The 12,302-nt window shown below is 52.4% G+C and overlaps 1 protein-coding gene across 1 annotated transcript; it reads left to right on the top strand.

The window, feature by feature from the left end:
* Positions 1-607: 607 nt before the first annotated feature.
* Positions 608-11,825, top strand: CCR7 (C-C motif chemokine receptor 7). Its single transcript, XM_061391734.1, has 3 exons — positions 608-699; positions 6,640-6,689; positions 9,770-11,825. The coding sequence occupies exons 1-3, from the start codon at positions 690-692 to the stop codon at positions 10,847-10,849; spliced, it is 1,140 nt and encodes a 379-aa protein (XP_061247718.1). The 5' UTR covers positions 608-689; the 3' UTR covers positions 10,850-11,825.
* The last annotated feature ends 477 nt before the right edge of the window (positions 11,826-12,302 follow it).

The raw sequence follows: 12,302 nt of genomic DNA, 5'->3' as shown, positions 1-12,302 counted from the left end.
AGAGTAAAGAAAACAAAAGAAAAGAAAAAAGAGGAGAAAAGAGACAACCTGGTCCAATGGCTGACTCATGTTGATGTCCAGCAGAAACCACACAATATCGTAAAGTGATTATCCTCCAATTAAAAATAAATAAATTTCAAAAAAAAGAGAGAGATCCTGGCACATCCCTCCTCTTCTGCTTTCCAACATCTGTCAGTGCCTCCCACTGGCCAAACCTACCCAAAAGCCAGAGGGCAAAGCAGTTTGGGAAATGTAGTCCCCTGTGGCACTGAGTTGGGCAAGGGAAGGATGGGGATGGATCTTTCACTTATCTCCAGCTCCCTGGCATGTGATACCTAGGCTGTAAACATTTATCAAATCAATAAATAGTTTCATTCCCCTGCCTTGGGCGGGGCCCTGAGTCTGCAAGGGGGGCTTTCTGAATGTAAATGACCCAATGATTCATGATCCTATGACCACTGAGTGGGCTGTCACTCTCTTTCACCTTCTCATACCCTTCACACTCTTGGGTCCCAGGAAGCCACCTGAGTCCAGAGCCTGAGTGAGGCCGGACTAGTGGGAGGAGCGGGGATGGGAGGGGCAGGGGAGAGGGTGGCTCCTCTCAAAGCTTAAAAGGGGCTAGAACCACATCCTCCCCAGACAGAGCCCCGGCACAACCTTCCTGTGTGGTTTCAGCCGCCGAGAGAGTCATGGACCTGGGTGAGTGAGCCTCCCCCAAGTGAAAGAGATAGCAGTTACCGGGGTCACTTGGACCGCCAGAATGACTTTGTGGAATGGGGGTGGAGGATGGGGTGGAAGGCATGGGGGAGTCTCCCAGAGGGACCAGGTGGTTTTAGTGGGAATCAGTGGCTCCTCCCAGAGAACGTGCTCCCCTGTTCCTCCAGGTACTTCTTTCGGACCTGGGGAAGGGGGTGACCATTGTTACCAAGAATAGTAGGTTCTGCAGAAGGTGCCAGGGCTGGGGTGGTACAGATCTGGACAGCACCTGCTCTGGCTAGCCATGGGGTGATGGGGAAGGCTATTGGGGGCCCCGTTTCATCAGAGAAATCTTGGAGGGTTCAGGACCCTCCATTCGCCCACCTATTCCCACCTCTCTCCCAGGCTAAATAGGGCTGAGCTTGTCTGCTCTCTTAGGGTTATGACGAGAGGCAGATTTAAGGTGAGTGCATTGTGTAAATGACACTATACGAGCAACATGAGCTGCGCTTATTTTCTCTCTGTGGCACATCCCACGGGGAAGCTGTTGCCTCTTGTCAGTCAAAGGTTGAATGGGCAACACAAAATGAGACCACGAGGGGCCTTCAGCTGAAGTCACAGCCAGGGCCTCCAACTCAGCCCCCAGTCTCACTCACTTATTCTTCCAGGGGAGATGGCTCTTCCCTTTCCAAAATCCATCCTCTGGTCTAACCTTGGTCTTAACTAGAGGGAGTCAAGGGAAGCCCCAAGCAGGTTCTTAGGGGTTCACCCAGCTCCAGACACCCCATTTACAAATCTCAGCTAAAGTCAGACTGGGCTGAGGCTACAAAGGCCAGGTTCCTGGACGGCTTGTTCTCACCAGCAAACAAACACCACAGCAGCCTCAAAGCCACAAGAGGTTGGCTTTAAAAAGTGAAGGTTCCCTGTTCATCCTCTGCTGTCCTCACACCCCTCCCTATCACACCACAGCCTCTTGCCTTCATGTCGGCTTTTCCCGCCCACTCGGAACCTAGGGTCGACTCAGCAAACAGCTGTCAAAGGGCTAAAGTGGCTGTTGCACCCACCGACCCAGAACTCCTGGAAGGCAGGCTTTGATTCTTGCACCTCTGATTCCCAGGGGCTTTGGAGGTGTGAGCAGAAAAAGGTTTGTGGAATGAATGAATGGCATCAAGAACTCTGATGTTAGTTATTAAAAATAATTTCCCCTCCTTCCAGCAGCCTGCCCACTAATCCCACTTCCCAGACATCTACCTCTACTAACCATGGTACCAGAATGCAGACATTGTCCCCTGGAGACCCCGATCCTGCCCCCCTCTGTTTGACCTCTGTGAAAGAAACCAAGCAGGTCCCCGTGGTGCACTAGTAAAGCCTAGAGAACCGGCTCCCTGATATGTAGTGCTTGCCAATTTCCACGATGTAAATTCTCCCATCATAGCTGATTGCAAGCTGTCAGCCGATTGCAAGCCATGAAACGACTGAGCAGAGAGTCAGAGAGGGATGCACATCACCGATTCGATGAGCCCGCGAGAGCAGCCACAGCGCAGCACGGAGGGTCCTCCTCCCAAGGACTAGGTTTGGGGTGCTAGACTCACAGGCATTAACAGAGGAGGGAGGTCCCTTTAATGCAGGACATGTCTCCAGTATAAAAGGATGTTGTTACTGCTTCACTCAATTCGAGAGAGCCCCAACGGCTGACTGAGCCCCAAATACTGGTAGCGGGGGACATCACGGAGACACTTTGCTCAGATCAGGCTCCAGGGCTCTGGGCCGTTTGTAGGACGGATGAGCCACAGAGGATCTGTTTTTTTCTCTTTGTCAGCCCAGCAGGGCGCCCGAGATGAGTGAGGGGTAGAGTTTCTGTTACACAAAATGAGAAACGCCAGAACCAGAGCTGAGCTGGCCTTTTTCATGATTTGAATGGGCAGCCCCGAGGCGCCTTCTTCATCCATCTTCAAGAAATGGGGCCTAAGACTTCAGTTAGAATTTTCCAAAGCAGAGAAGAAAAAAAATGAGCCATGAGATACTCATTTCCCACAGCTCAGCCAGAGATAGTGGCAGAGGGAGATGTTGAAGGAATTCAGGGCCGATCCCTTCTGGCCTTTGGGGGAGCCTGACTGGGGAAGAGGGGAACCCTGCAGCCTGGGGGAGCTGTTGGGAAATCTCTCCTCTTTGCTTGGTACTTTCAGTCAACTGCTATTGATGGAAGAATTCAGGCAGGACCAGTCTGGTGCAGGGAGAGACACATGTGTCAATGAGCCATTGTAAGAAGGGGCAAGAGAGTGCTGATGGGGTAAAAGGAGGGCAATTGTGAAACCTAAAGAAACGAACAGTGACTATGAGTCACGGGGCATTTAAGCTGGGTTTTGAAGGATGTGTAGAAGTTCTCGAAGCAGACAAGGAAAAGCAAGGGGCCTAGGAGGTAGCAGGACTAGTGATCTCAATGGCTCAATTGCCAGTAATGTAACTGAGGGAATGGGCATAAGATATAGTAAGTGGAGGACAGTGGAGTGATTCAGAGGTTAGCCCCACCTAAAGGCATCCAAATCCAATTTTTTTTAAACTCCATGTAACAAAGCAGAATATCCTGTGGACTCAGCCTGCAGGCTCCCAGCTGGTCAGCTCTAATAAAAGCTAATAGAGACAAGAAGAGGCAAGTTGAGGAGGATGTATAGCACCTGGCTGTACTGAGAAGGAAGGGAGGTAGGACGGACAGGCAGGGTCAATCTTTAAGATTCTGTATGGCACTGCTGAAAAACTTTGGGCTTTTTTACTGAAAGCAATGAGAAACCAGTGAAGATTTTTTTTGTTTTAGTTAGGTGAGTTAAATATCGTGATCTGTGTTTCAGAGGAGCTCTGGGGTGGCAAAGCCTTATGTCAGGGTAGAAGTGGGGCCAGCTCTGGGATGTTACAGGGAGAGAAGCAACAGAACAAGTGACCAATAGATGGAGGAGAGTGTGGATTCCCGTGATGCTCCACAGAGGCTCCAATACACAACAGACTCAACAGAAATGAAGTAGCAGGATTTCCATTCGAAAATCTCAGACCCATCTCTTTGCAGCTGTGTGACCCAAACAAGTGGATTAACCTCTCTGAGCCTCTATTTTCTGAAACACAGAATGAGACTCACAAGGGGTAACTCACAGGATATTAGGAGAGAAAGGAACATAAAGTCTGAGAGGCAGCACGGAAGAGGAATTGGGAGTGTGGTTTCTGAAATTAAATGGATTCAAAGCCCAGCTACACTACCAGCCGGCTGTGTGACCTTGGGAAAGTTACTAATCTCTAGTTTCTCTCACTGGGAGCTAAGGTTGGAGTTCTAGGGAATTTCCTTTTCGTTGTGATCATTACTAGAAACTCAAGAACTCAGAAAATACCGAATGCATCACTCAACCACTCCTCAGCCCCTGAGATTCCCAACTTCTCTGGCCCCACCCCGGTGGCTGCCCAAGGCCAGTTGCTTTATGACTTTGTAACAGACAAAAATCATTTGAGTCAAGGCCGTTGACCAGGTCCCTCTGCTTCATACCAGAGTTTCCCCCAAGTTCCTGTTTGGTCATCTTTCTTGAAAAACAACCTATGCTGGTCCTAGAAGATCCCTGCTCAACAACCGTCTCCAACACACCTGGAGGGAGACCTCACCTACACACATCCTCTAGCCCCCGTCCTGAGCCCTCCCCCAGCCAGTGGCAAAAGGACTGAGACAGGGCCCAGGAAAGGAGGTTGATGGAGTGAAATAGAAACACAGCTCTTGCCCCTCGTGTTTCACCCGTTGTGACATCAAAACCTTGAGGTTTCTCAGTTCTCACTGACAAGTCAGAGCAGGCTTTCTCTAGAGTAACCGAAAGACTGGTACATGTTTAAAGAAACCTCGAGCGCTTCACACCAAGATGAGTCAGTGGAGGTTGAGCAGCTCGTTGGACCGCGAAGAGAGTGTGCTTAAGGGTACAGATGTGGACTCAAGCTCAGGGGCTCTCGGGATAATTCAGCAAGGAAGGGGGATGAGAGAGGGGAGCCATGATGTTGCACAAAAATCCATTCCCACCCAGGACTGCAAATACTCAGGGGCAAGCTGGGGACGACAGCTCCTGCCCCCAGAAATAGAAGATGAAGCTAGGAAGTCAGGTCCAAGTAGACGGTGGAGAGCTGGACAGCCATGCTCAGCATCAGGCTGCCATCCTTAGGACTGGTAGAGAGGTCCTAAGGATTTAGCAGGAGGGCACGATAGGGGTTGGCATCAGAGCTATGATTGAGGAAGATGTGCCTAGCAGTAATGTGCAGTATAACGGGAGAAATGCCTGTTTATTTATGTAGCTCCACGCCCTTCCTCCTTCCTCTAAGACACCCCAACCCCAGAATTCCCGTCTCAGGCAAACTCCCTGGATAATGGCAACTTGGATGTCATGTCATGAAATTTCCAGCAGGTGGTGCTGTGGCCAAGCACACGGAGTCACTGGCCCTGTGCTGCTGCATCTTGGAAAGCAGGATTCCTTGCTTGAAGGAATTCCTTCCCTGAGCTTCCAGAAGGTGCTAGAAGCAGGGTCCCAAGCATTGGTTTATTGAACCTCCTGAGACTAGAGGTGCGATGGGTCAGCAAGTCCTGCCTTGTATTCATTCCTGGCATCCCAGTTACTGTCTCCCATGGGCTGGTCCAATTATAGGAAGGGGTTTTACAGAGATGAATAGGGCACAGCTCTCAGACTTTAAGTGAGATAAGACTTCTGTATAAATCACCCTGTCGACTTGCTTGGTCTCCCCTGCTTGACCCCCTGGAAGAAATAAATTCCAAGTCCAGCTCTCAATTCAGCCACCAAGCAGGACTGAGCCACCAGGGCTCACATCAGGCCTTGGGAGAACCTGGGTTCTCAACCTGCTGTTCAGAACTAAGGAGGGCCTCCTGGCTTCCAGAAAGTACCCAGCCTCTGACTCCTTCCCACCATTTTTCTCTTTCACCTGCCTCTTTTCTCTTTCACCAAGGCCCTAGATTAAAAGCAAGTTAAAGAAGAGAAAACATATCCATGCAAGTCAAGTGACCTCAGGGAATGGCCTCGCTCGTCACACAGCCACACAGCAAGGTCCCCACATGGCAGCTTGGGAGAAGGGCAAACAAGTCATTCATTCATTCATTCATTCAGCAGCACACAGTCTCTGGGCACCTCCTCATTTATGGGCCTGAACTAGGTAAAAGGGACGATGTCCCTGGCCCAAAAGCAGGCTAGGGGCATGGGCCAGGTGAACCACCAATGAGTGCTGGATGGATGAGCCATCCATCCAGCTGTTTGAGCTCCCCCAAACAGCTGGGTGAGGGCTGTTTGGGGAAGCCTCATGGGTCCCAGAAGAACTTTCCTATTTGCCCTTGAGAGGCAGTAAGGAACACTCCTTCATGCAGCCCTGTGAAAGCAGTCTACCTCCTCAGCCAGCCTCCACCAGGAAACAGTCAGGGCTTCATAGGTGGCTGCCCACCCACTGGGTGCAGGAAAAATGCTGCCCATTGGCTCCTGGCACCAGAGCAGGGCAGGACACACACACACCACCTCCACCATCTCAGGACCTTGCTTCCTGCACAGCATGGAGTAGGAGGGGATCATCCAGATGCAGGAGTCAAAGTCAGCTGAAGCTCAGCCTTGAGGGATAATCTGGGCCAGGATGGACTTTCCAATTCCAGAAGAGACCCTGAAGAGCCAGGAGGGGGGAGCGCCTACCCTGCATTCTGATCCCCCTCCTTTCCAGGACCCGTTCTGGAGTTGAGGAGCAAGAAGAGGTGATGTCAGTGAGATTGGGCCGCTGGCCAGGTGCCCCAAGGCACAATCTGGCTTTCATGTTCTCAGATGCAGTGTCCAGAGCTTGTGATGAAAGTTCCCTGTGTTCTCCCTGGCTCTGTGGGGTTTTTTCATAACAAAGAGCTAGCCCTGCTGAGCTATAACTTTCCTACCTTGTCTCCTTCAGGGAAGCCAATGAAGAACGTGTTGGTGGTGGCCCTTCTCGTCATTTTCCAGGTGAGGTGTCCTGCCTGCCAAGGAAAGCTCCATTCCCTCTCCCAAATGCCCCTCAGCAAACCTAGCCCTTAAACCCAGGCCCTGGGGTTCTGGTGGAGTCACTGGGCATTTACTGGAAAAAAAATAGACCCAGGCACAAATTTGGTCTTCTTTAAGCAGATGGCCGCCCTCTCCATCTTCTGAGTAACCCTAGAAAGCCACAGGTGTTCTCTGAATTCCTTTACTCCATTTCAATTAAAACTTTTGGGAAAGCAGGTTACCCTGCCTTCCCCACTTCACTTCCAATATCCCCACCCAGGAGACAGAAAAGAAGACTCCTGAGTTCTTGGAGAGAGTTCTTTGCTTTGCAAAAAAGCAAAGGCTGTGAGGTTACTGGGTCTGGAACATATGTGCCCACACCCATGAGTGTAAATCTTCATATGTGAGATGAGAAAAGAACCTGTGGGCAGCTTACTATCCTATCGCCCCAAACATGTCTTCCTCCCAAGACCTCCAGCTAAATGCTCCCTTCGAAGCCCCAGTTCCCTTTTCTGAAATAGACTGATCTGAGCTTCACTGGGGGAAGGGGAGGGGAGGATGGGGACCCTGGAGGGACAGAGGGTGGATGGAATCCATCCTTCAGGGGGGCCCAGAACTCTGGAGGAGCAAAGGCCACCAGCTTACAGGTCTCAGCTTCTCCATCCCAGATGTAGAGACAGAAAATCCACACCCACCAAGTGCCAGAGTTAGAAATCCACTCTTCCCCCGACTTTGCTGGGGTTGGGAGCTCTCTTGGAGCCGGAGGAGGCGGCTGAGGCCAGAGCTGGAGAGGCAGTGCTTCAGAACTTGGCTCCTCCCCAGGTCTGGAGGCCAGAGAGGCAGTTTTCCAGGAGCTCTGGCCTGAGGCAGGCCCCAAGCTGGGCACTGTTCCCAAAGCCCCATCCCAGAGGCCTCCTGGAGCTTGGGTTGTAGCCTACAGCCTGGCCCCCTTCTCCAACAGCCCTCCCTCCCCACCATCTCCCCTCTTCCCAGGACTCCAGAGGGCTGGAGTGCTAACAATGGAGGCTGGAAGGTTGGGGAGGGGATGAGGGACAGCTGGGCTCATCCTCCTCTTTACCTGGGGAGATGGGGGTGGCTCAGATGGGGCAGGATGTGGTGGGGCTGTGGGCTGCAGAGACATCAAGCCTGGTGGCCCCTGGTGAGGGGTGGGGCAGGTACGAAGAAGAGAAAAAGGAGGCAGAACGGGGCAGTGGGAAGCACAGGTCATAGAGGCTGGGTGTATTGCCCACTGAAGCCCAGAACCCCCTTATGTCCAGATCTGAGGTCTCGGGTGTTACCCTGGACAGCCAAGGACAGCCAGCCTCTCGCAGGCCTCCCGGGCTGCAGTCATATCCGGAAAAGAGAAAAGGGTTGCCACTGACATCTCTTCTCAAGATAGCAAAGCCCCAAAAAAGGCTGCAGGATATGATTTGGTCCTCACCCTGTCCCCACACAGAACAGTGATTAATCCAGAATTTGGAAGTGAGAAAGAGCCAGGATACAGGCAAATCAGGAGACTGGATTCCCGTTCTGGCTCAGTAACCTTGAACCAGTCACACTGTTTCTCCAAGAGCCTCCTTTCATCACCTCTACAGTCCCTCCAGTTCCCCCGTTGTATAAATCCATCACACAGGGCTGCCCAGGGCCCCATTCCCGGAGGACGGACCGGGAGCTTGCTGAGGCAGTTTCCAGCCCAGCTCCCCGCCCCACACAGCTCAGCTATCCCATGTGTCTCCTTCATTGATCAAATCACAGCTGTCTGCCTGAACTTTCACCCTGCCCTGCAGATAGGCTAAAAAAAAAAAAAAAAAAAAAGCCCTGAACATGTGAGCCCTACTGTTTGGAATTTGCCAGAAGAGACAGTGAGGAAGAGAGAGGAGTAAGGTGCGGGGAGAGGGTGGGAAGATGGCAGGAAGGCGGAGATATGGCTGTGCTTCCTTCCCATGCCCAAGAGGACTCACAGCTGAGGCTGCGGCCCCACCATCCACTTGGGCCCACATCGCCTGAGCTCCTGCTGCCTGCCGGTCTCTGTGCCTGGGGCCCCAGGGATCCAGAAGCCTTCCAGTCACTCACCACCCATGATCACAGCATCTTGCCCCAACCCAGGGCTTTGTGGCCTCTTAACAGAGTTTTCCCTTCCTCTCTTCTCACTCCACTTCCTTGGTGGCTCAGGGGTAAAGAATCCACTTGCAATGCTGGAGACACAGGTTCGATCCCTGAGTTAAAAAGATCCCCTGGAGAAGGAAATGGCAACCCACTCCAGTGTTCTTGCCTGAGAAATCCCATGGAGAGAGGAGCCTGGTGGGCCACAGTCCATGGGGTCGCAAAGAGTCGGACCCAACTTAGCGAGTATAACCACCAGCACCTTCTCACTCTGGGCCCTCCTCAACCTTAGCCCAAGTGGATTTTCCCTCCAAAGCTGGGGTATTTTTGTAAGCCCCCTCCCTTGGAAAGTTCTTTCTACCAGATTCCAAAGGAGGCTCAAAAAGAAAGACCTACCATCCCATTCTTGTGGAGTTTCCAGAAGGCAAAATCAAAGTTCCCTGAAGACAAAAGGATGCCAGAATCTGAGTTAGGAACCTCACAACAACCACGTGAAGGAGATAGTATTCATCTCCATTTCACGAATAGAAAACTGAGGCTTGGAGAGGCGAAGTATATTTAACCAGGCTGAGGCTCTTTTGACCCCCAAGCCTAGACCATTTCCAGTTTGCCATTAACATCTGTAAGATCAAGTCTCTCAGAAGACTTGCTGCTTACTAGAAATGCAGAATCCCAGGCTTCACCTTATCCTGCTACATGATATGAACCAAATCCCCAAGTTCAAGAGCATGTTAAAATTTGAGAAGCCACCAATTTCGAATTGAAGAATCACCTAGAAAGTTTAGACAAACAGATTCCTGGGCCCCAGCTCCTGACATTTGGGTTCAGTGGGTCTCAGATGGGGGTCTAAGAATTCGCAGATGATGCTGATCACAGTTTGAAACCACTGCTCCAGACAGTCGCAGAGCAGTGAGATTTCAAGCCACTCAGCTAAGCTGGAGCACGTTCCTTCCCTGCAGGTGTGCCTCTGCCAAGATGAGGTCACGGACGATTACATCGGAGACAACACCACGGTGGACTACACGCTGTACGAGTCCGTGTGCTTCAAGAAGGACGTGCGGAACTTCAAAGCCTGGTTCCTCCCGATCATGTACTCCATCATTTGCTTCGTGGGCCTTCTGGGCAACGGGCTGGTCATGCTGACCTACATCTATTTCAAGAGGCTCAAGACCATGACTGATACGTACCTGCTCAACCTAGCCCTGGCAGACATTCTCTTCCTTCTGACCCTCCCCTTCTGGGCATACAGCGCAGCCAAGTCCTGGGTCTTTGGGGTCCACGTTTGCAAGCTCATCTTTGGCATCTACAAGATAAGCTTCTTCAGTGGCATGCTCCTGCTGCTATGCATCAGCATCGACCGCTACGTCGCCATCGTCCAGGCCGTCTCGGCCCACCGCCACCGTGCCCGTGTCCTTCTCATCAGCAAGCTCTCCTGCCTGGGCATCTGGATGCTGGCCATAGTGCTCTCCACCCCAGAGGTGATGTACAGCGGGATCCAGAAGAGCAGCAGCGAGCAGGCACTGCGGTGCTCCCTCGTCACCGAGCATGTGGAGGCCTTGATCACCATCCAGGTGGCCCAGATGGTGGTAGGCTTCCTGATCCCCTTGATGGCCATGAGCTTCTGCTACCTCGTCATCATCCGCACCCTGCTCCAGGCACGCAACTTCGAGCGCAACAAGGCCATCAAGGTGATCATTGCCGTGGTTGTGGTCTTCGTAGCCTTCCAGCTGCCCTACAACGGGGTGGTTCTGGCCCAGACGGTGGCCAACTTCAATATCACCAGCGGCACCAGCTGCGAGCTCAGCAAGCAACTCAACATCGCCTACGATGTCACCTACAGCCTGGCCTGCGTCCGCTGCTGTGTCAACCCTTTCTTGTACGCCTTCATCGGCGTCAAGTTCCGCAGCGACCTCTTCAAGCTCTTCAAGGACCTGGGCTGCCTCAGCCAGGAGCAGCTCCGGCAGTGGTCTTCCTGCCGGCACACCCGACGGTCCTCCATGAGTGTGGAGGCTGAGACCACCACCACCTTCTCCCCGTAGGAGGCACCTCCACTGGGACTAGAGGGACCTCTCCCAGGGCCCCTCGGATCAGGGACATGGAGCAGAAGATCCAACAGCTGCTGAGGGAAAGGCCGGTCTGGCCATTAAGGTTTATCTCGTGGTGAAAACCTGAGCCGCAGAAGACAGAACGCCAACCCTCGCTAGCTACCTCAACCAAGGCTGCAAAGAGACATGGTTGATAAGCTACCCCAGATCCTGCAACACTCCAAAACCAAGACCATTATCCTCTAAACCCCAAAACCAGAGGTGAAAGTCAAGAAACAGCTCACACCTCGCGAAGTGGGGGAGCAGGTGTTGGTGAGATCTAGGTGGTGGAAGGGGCCCAGCGAGCATTCCAGATCAATGTTCTTCTCAAAAGAAGTCCTCCCCAAGACTCAAGGCAAGGTCTTCCAGAAAGCCAGGCTTTGTCCCCAAGACAAGAGACCGTGGGGAGATTTCTCGCCTGAGCAGGGGAACAAGGATGCCAGTGGGTCAAACTAACTCTCTGAATCCCTGCCTCCATCTCTCTTTTTCCTCTGGCATTCGAGCCAGCAAGAATCGGCAGCCTCCGAGCCTCCTAAAAGCATACTGAGCCCTCGCCCGCCACCTCTCCTCAGGCTCTCCACGCTGAAGGGGTGTGGTGCTTCCCACAGGCCAGGCCCCGCCTAAGCCATGTTCCCAGCCAGGATTCTGGGGCAGAGATGAAGTATGGCCGGCCCATCTCAGGTCTTAGCTCGGCTCCGAAGGGAGGAGCAGGCAAGGAGAAAGGTTAGGGGCCGGGGGTGGGTGACAGTGCTGCCTGCTGCCAGCCAATGAGCTGCTGCTTTGTTCTTTGCCACAGGGACAAAACATCTCTCATCCTGTTCTGCTTTCAGTTCATTAAGAGAGCACATTTTACTCATTACAAATAAAACTTTTCCCTGGAGGAAACAACTTTAAAAGAAAGGGAAAAAAGTGTTTTTCAGTAAATGGCAAATGAGTGTGTTCTTGTTTTGCAAACCCCACACCCCACCTGACCACCCCCACAGCCCTTTTCTCCCCCAGGCTTCATTGTTCAGAGATGCTCAGAGCCACAAGGTCTGCTTGAGCTATGCTCTGAGCCCTTCCAATGACACAGGCCCTGAGTGGCTGAACGAGGGAGGAAGGGCAGCAGGACAAGGTGTCCAGCTTGCAAACACCTTTCCAGAGCTCCCGGGACCCAAGCCTATGTAGTCAGCAGTGATCTAGAGCCACAGTCTGAGCCGAGCTCTGAAAATAACCAAGTTATCTCTGTAGCATCCATGGCTGGGAACCCTCCCTGACCCTTAGCAGCACTTCCACACTGTCCTGTTCATCTATCCCAGCTCAGTCTGGAACTGGAGCCCTTGTCCCTTAGTCAGTCTCCCCAGGCTCCCAAATGGTATTTAGAGGGAGGACCTCCCCCCGACACCCATCTGCCGTGGCATCCTGGATC

Source organism: Bos javanicus, chromosome 19 (genome assembly GCF_032452875.1).
Source record: "Bos javanicus breed banteng chromosome 19, ARS-OSU_banteng_1.0, whole genome shotgun sequence".
Lineage (NCBI taxonomy): Eukaryota > Metazoa > Chordata > Mammalia > Artiodactyla > Bovidae > Bos > Bos javanicus.
Note: the sequence above shows the minus strand (reverse complement) of the source record. Positions and strands in the feature narration are given on the sequence as shown.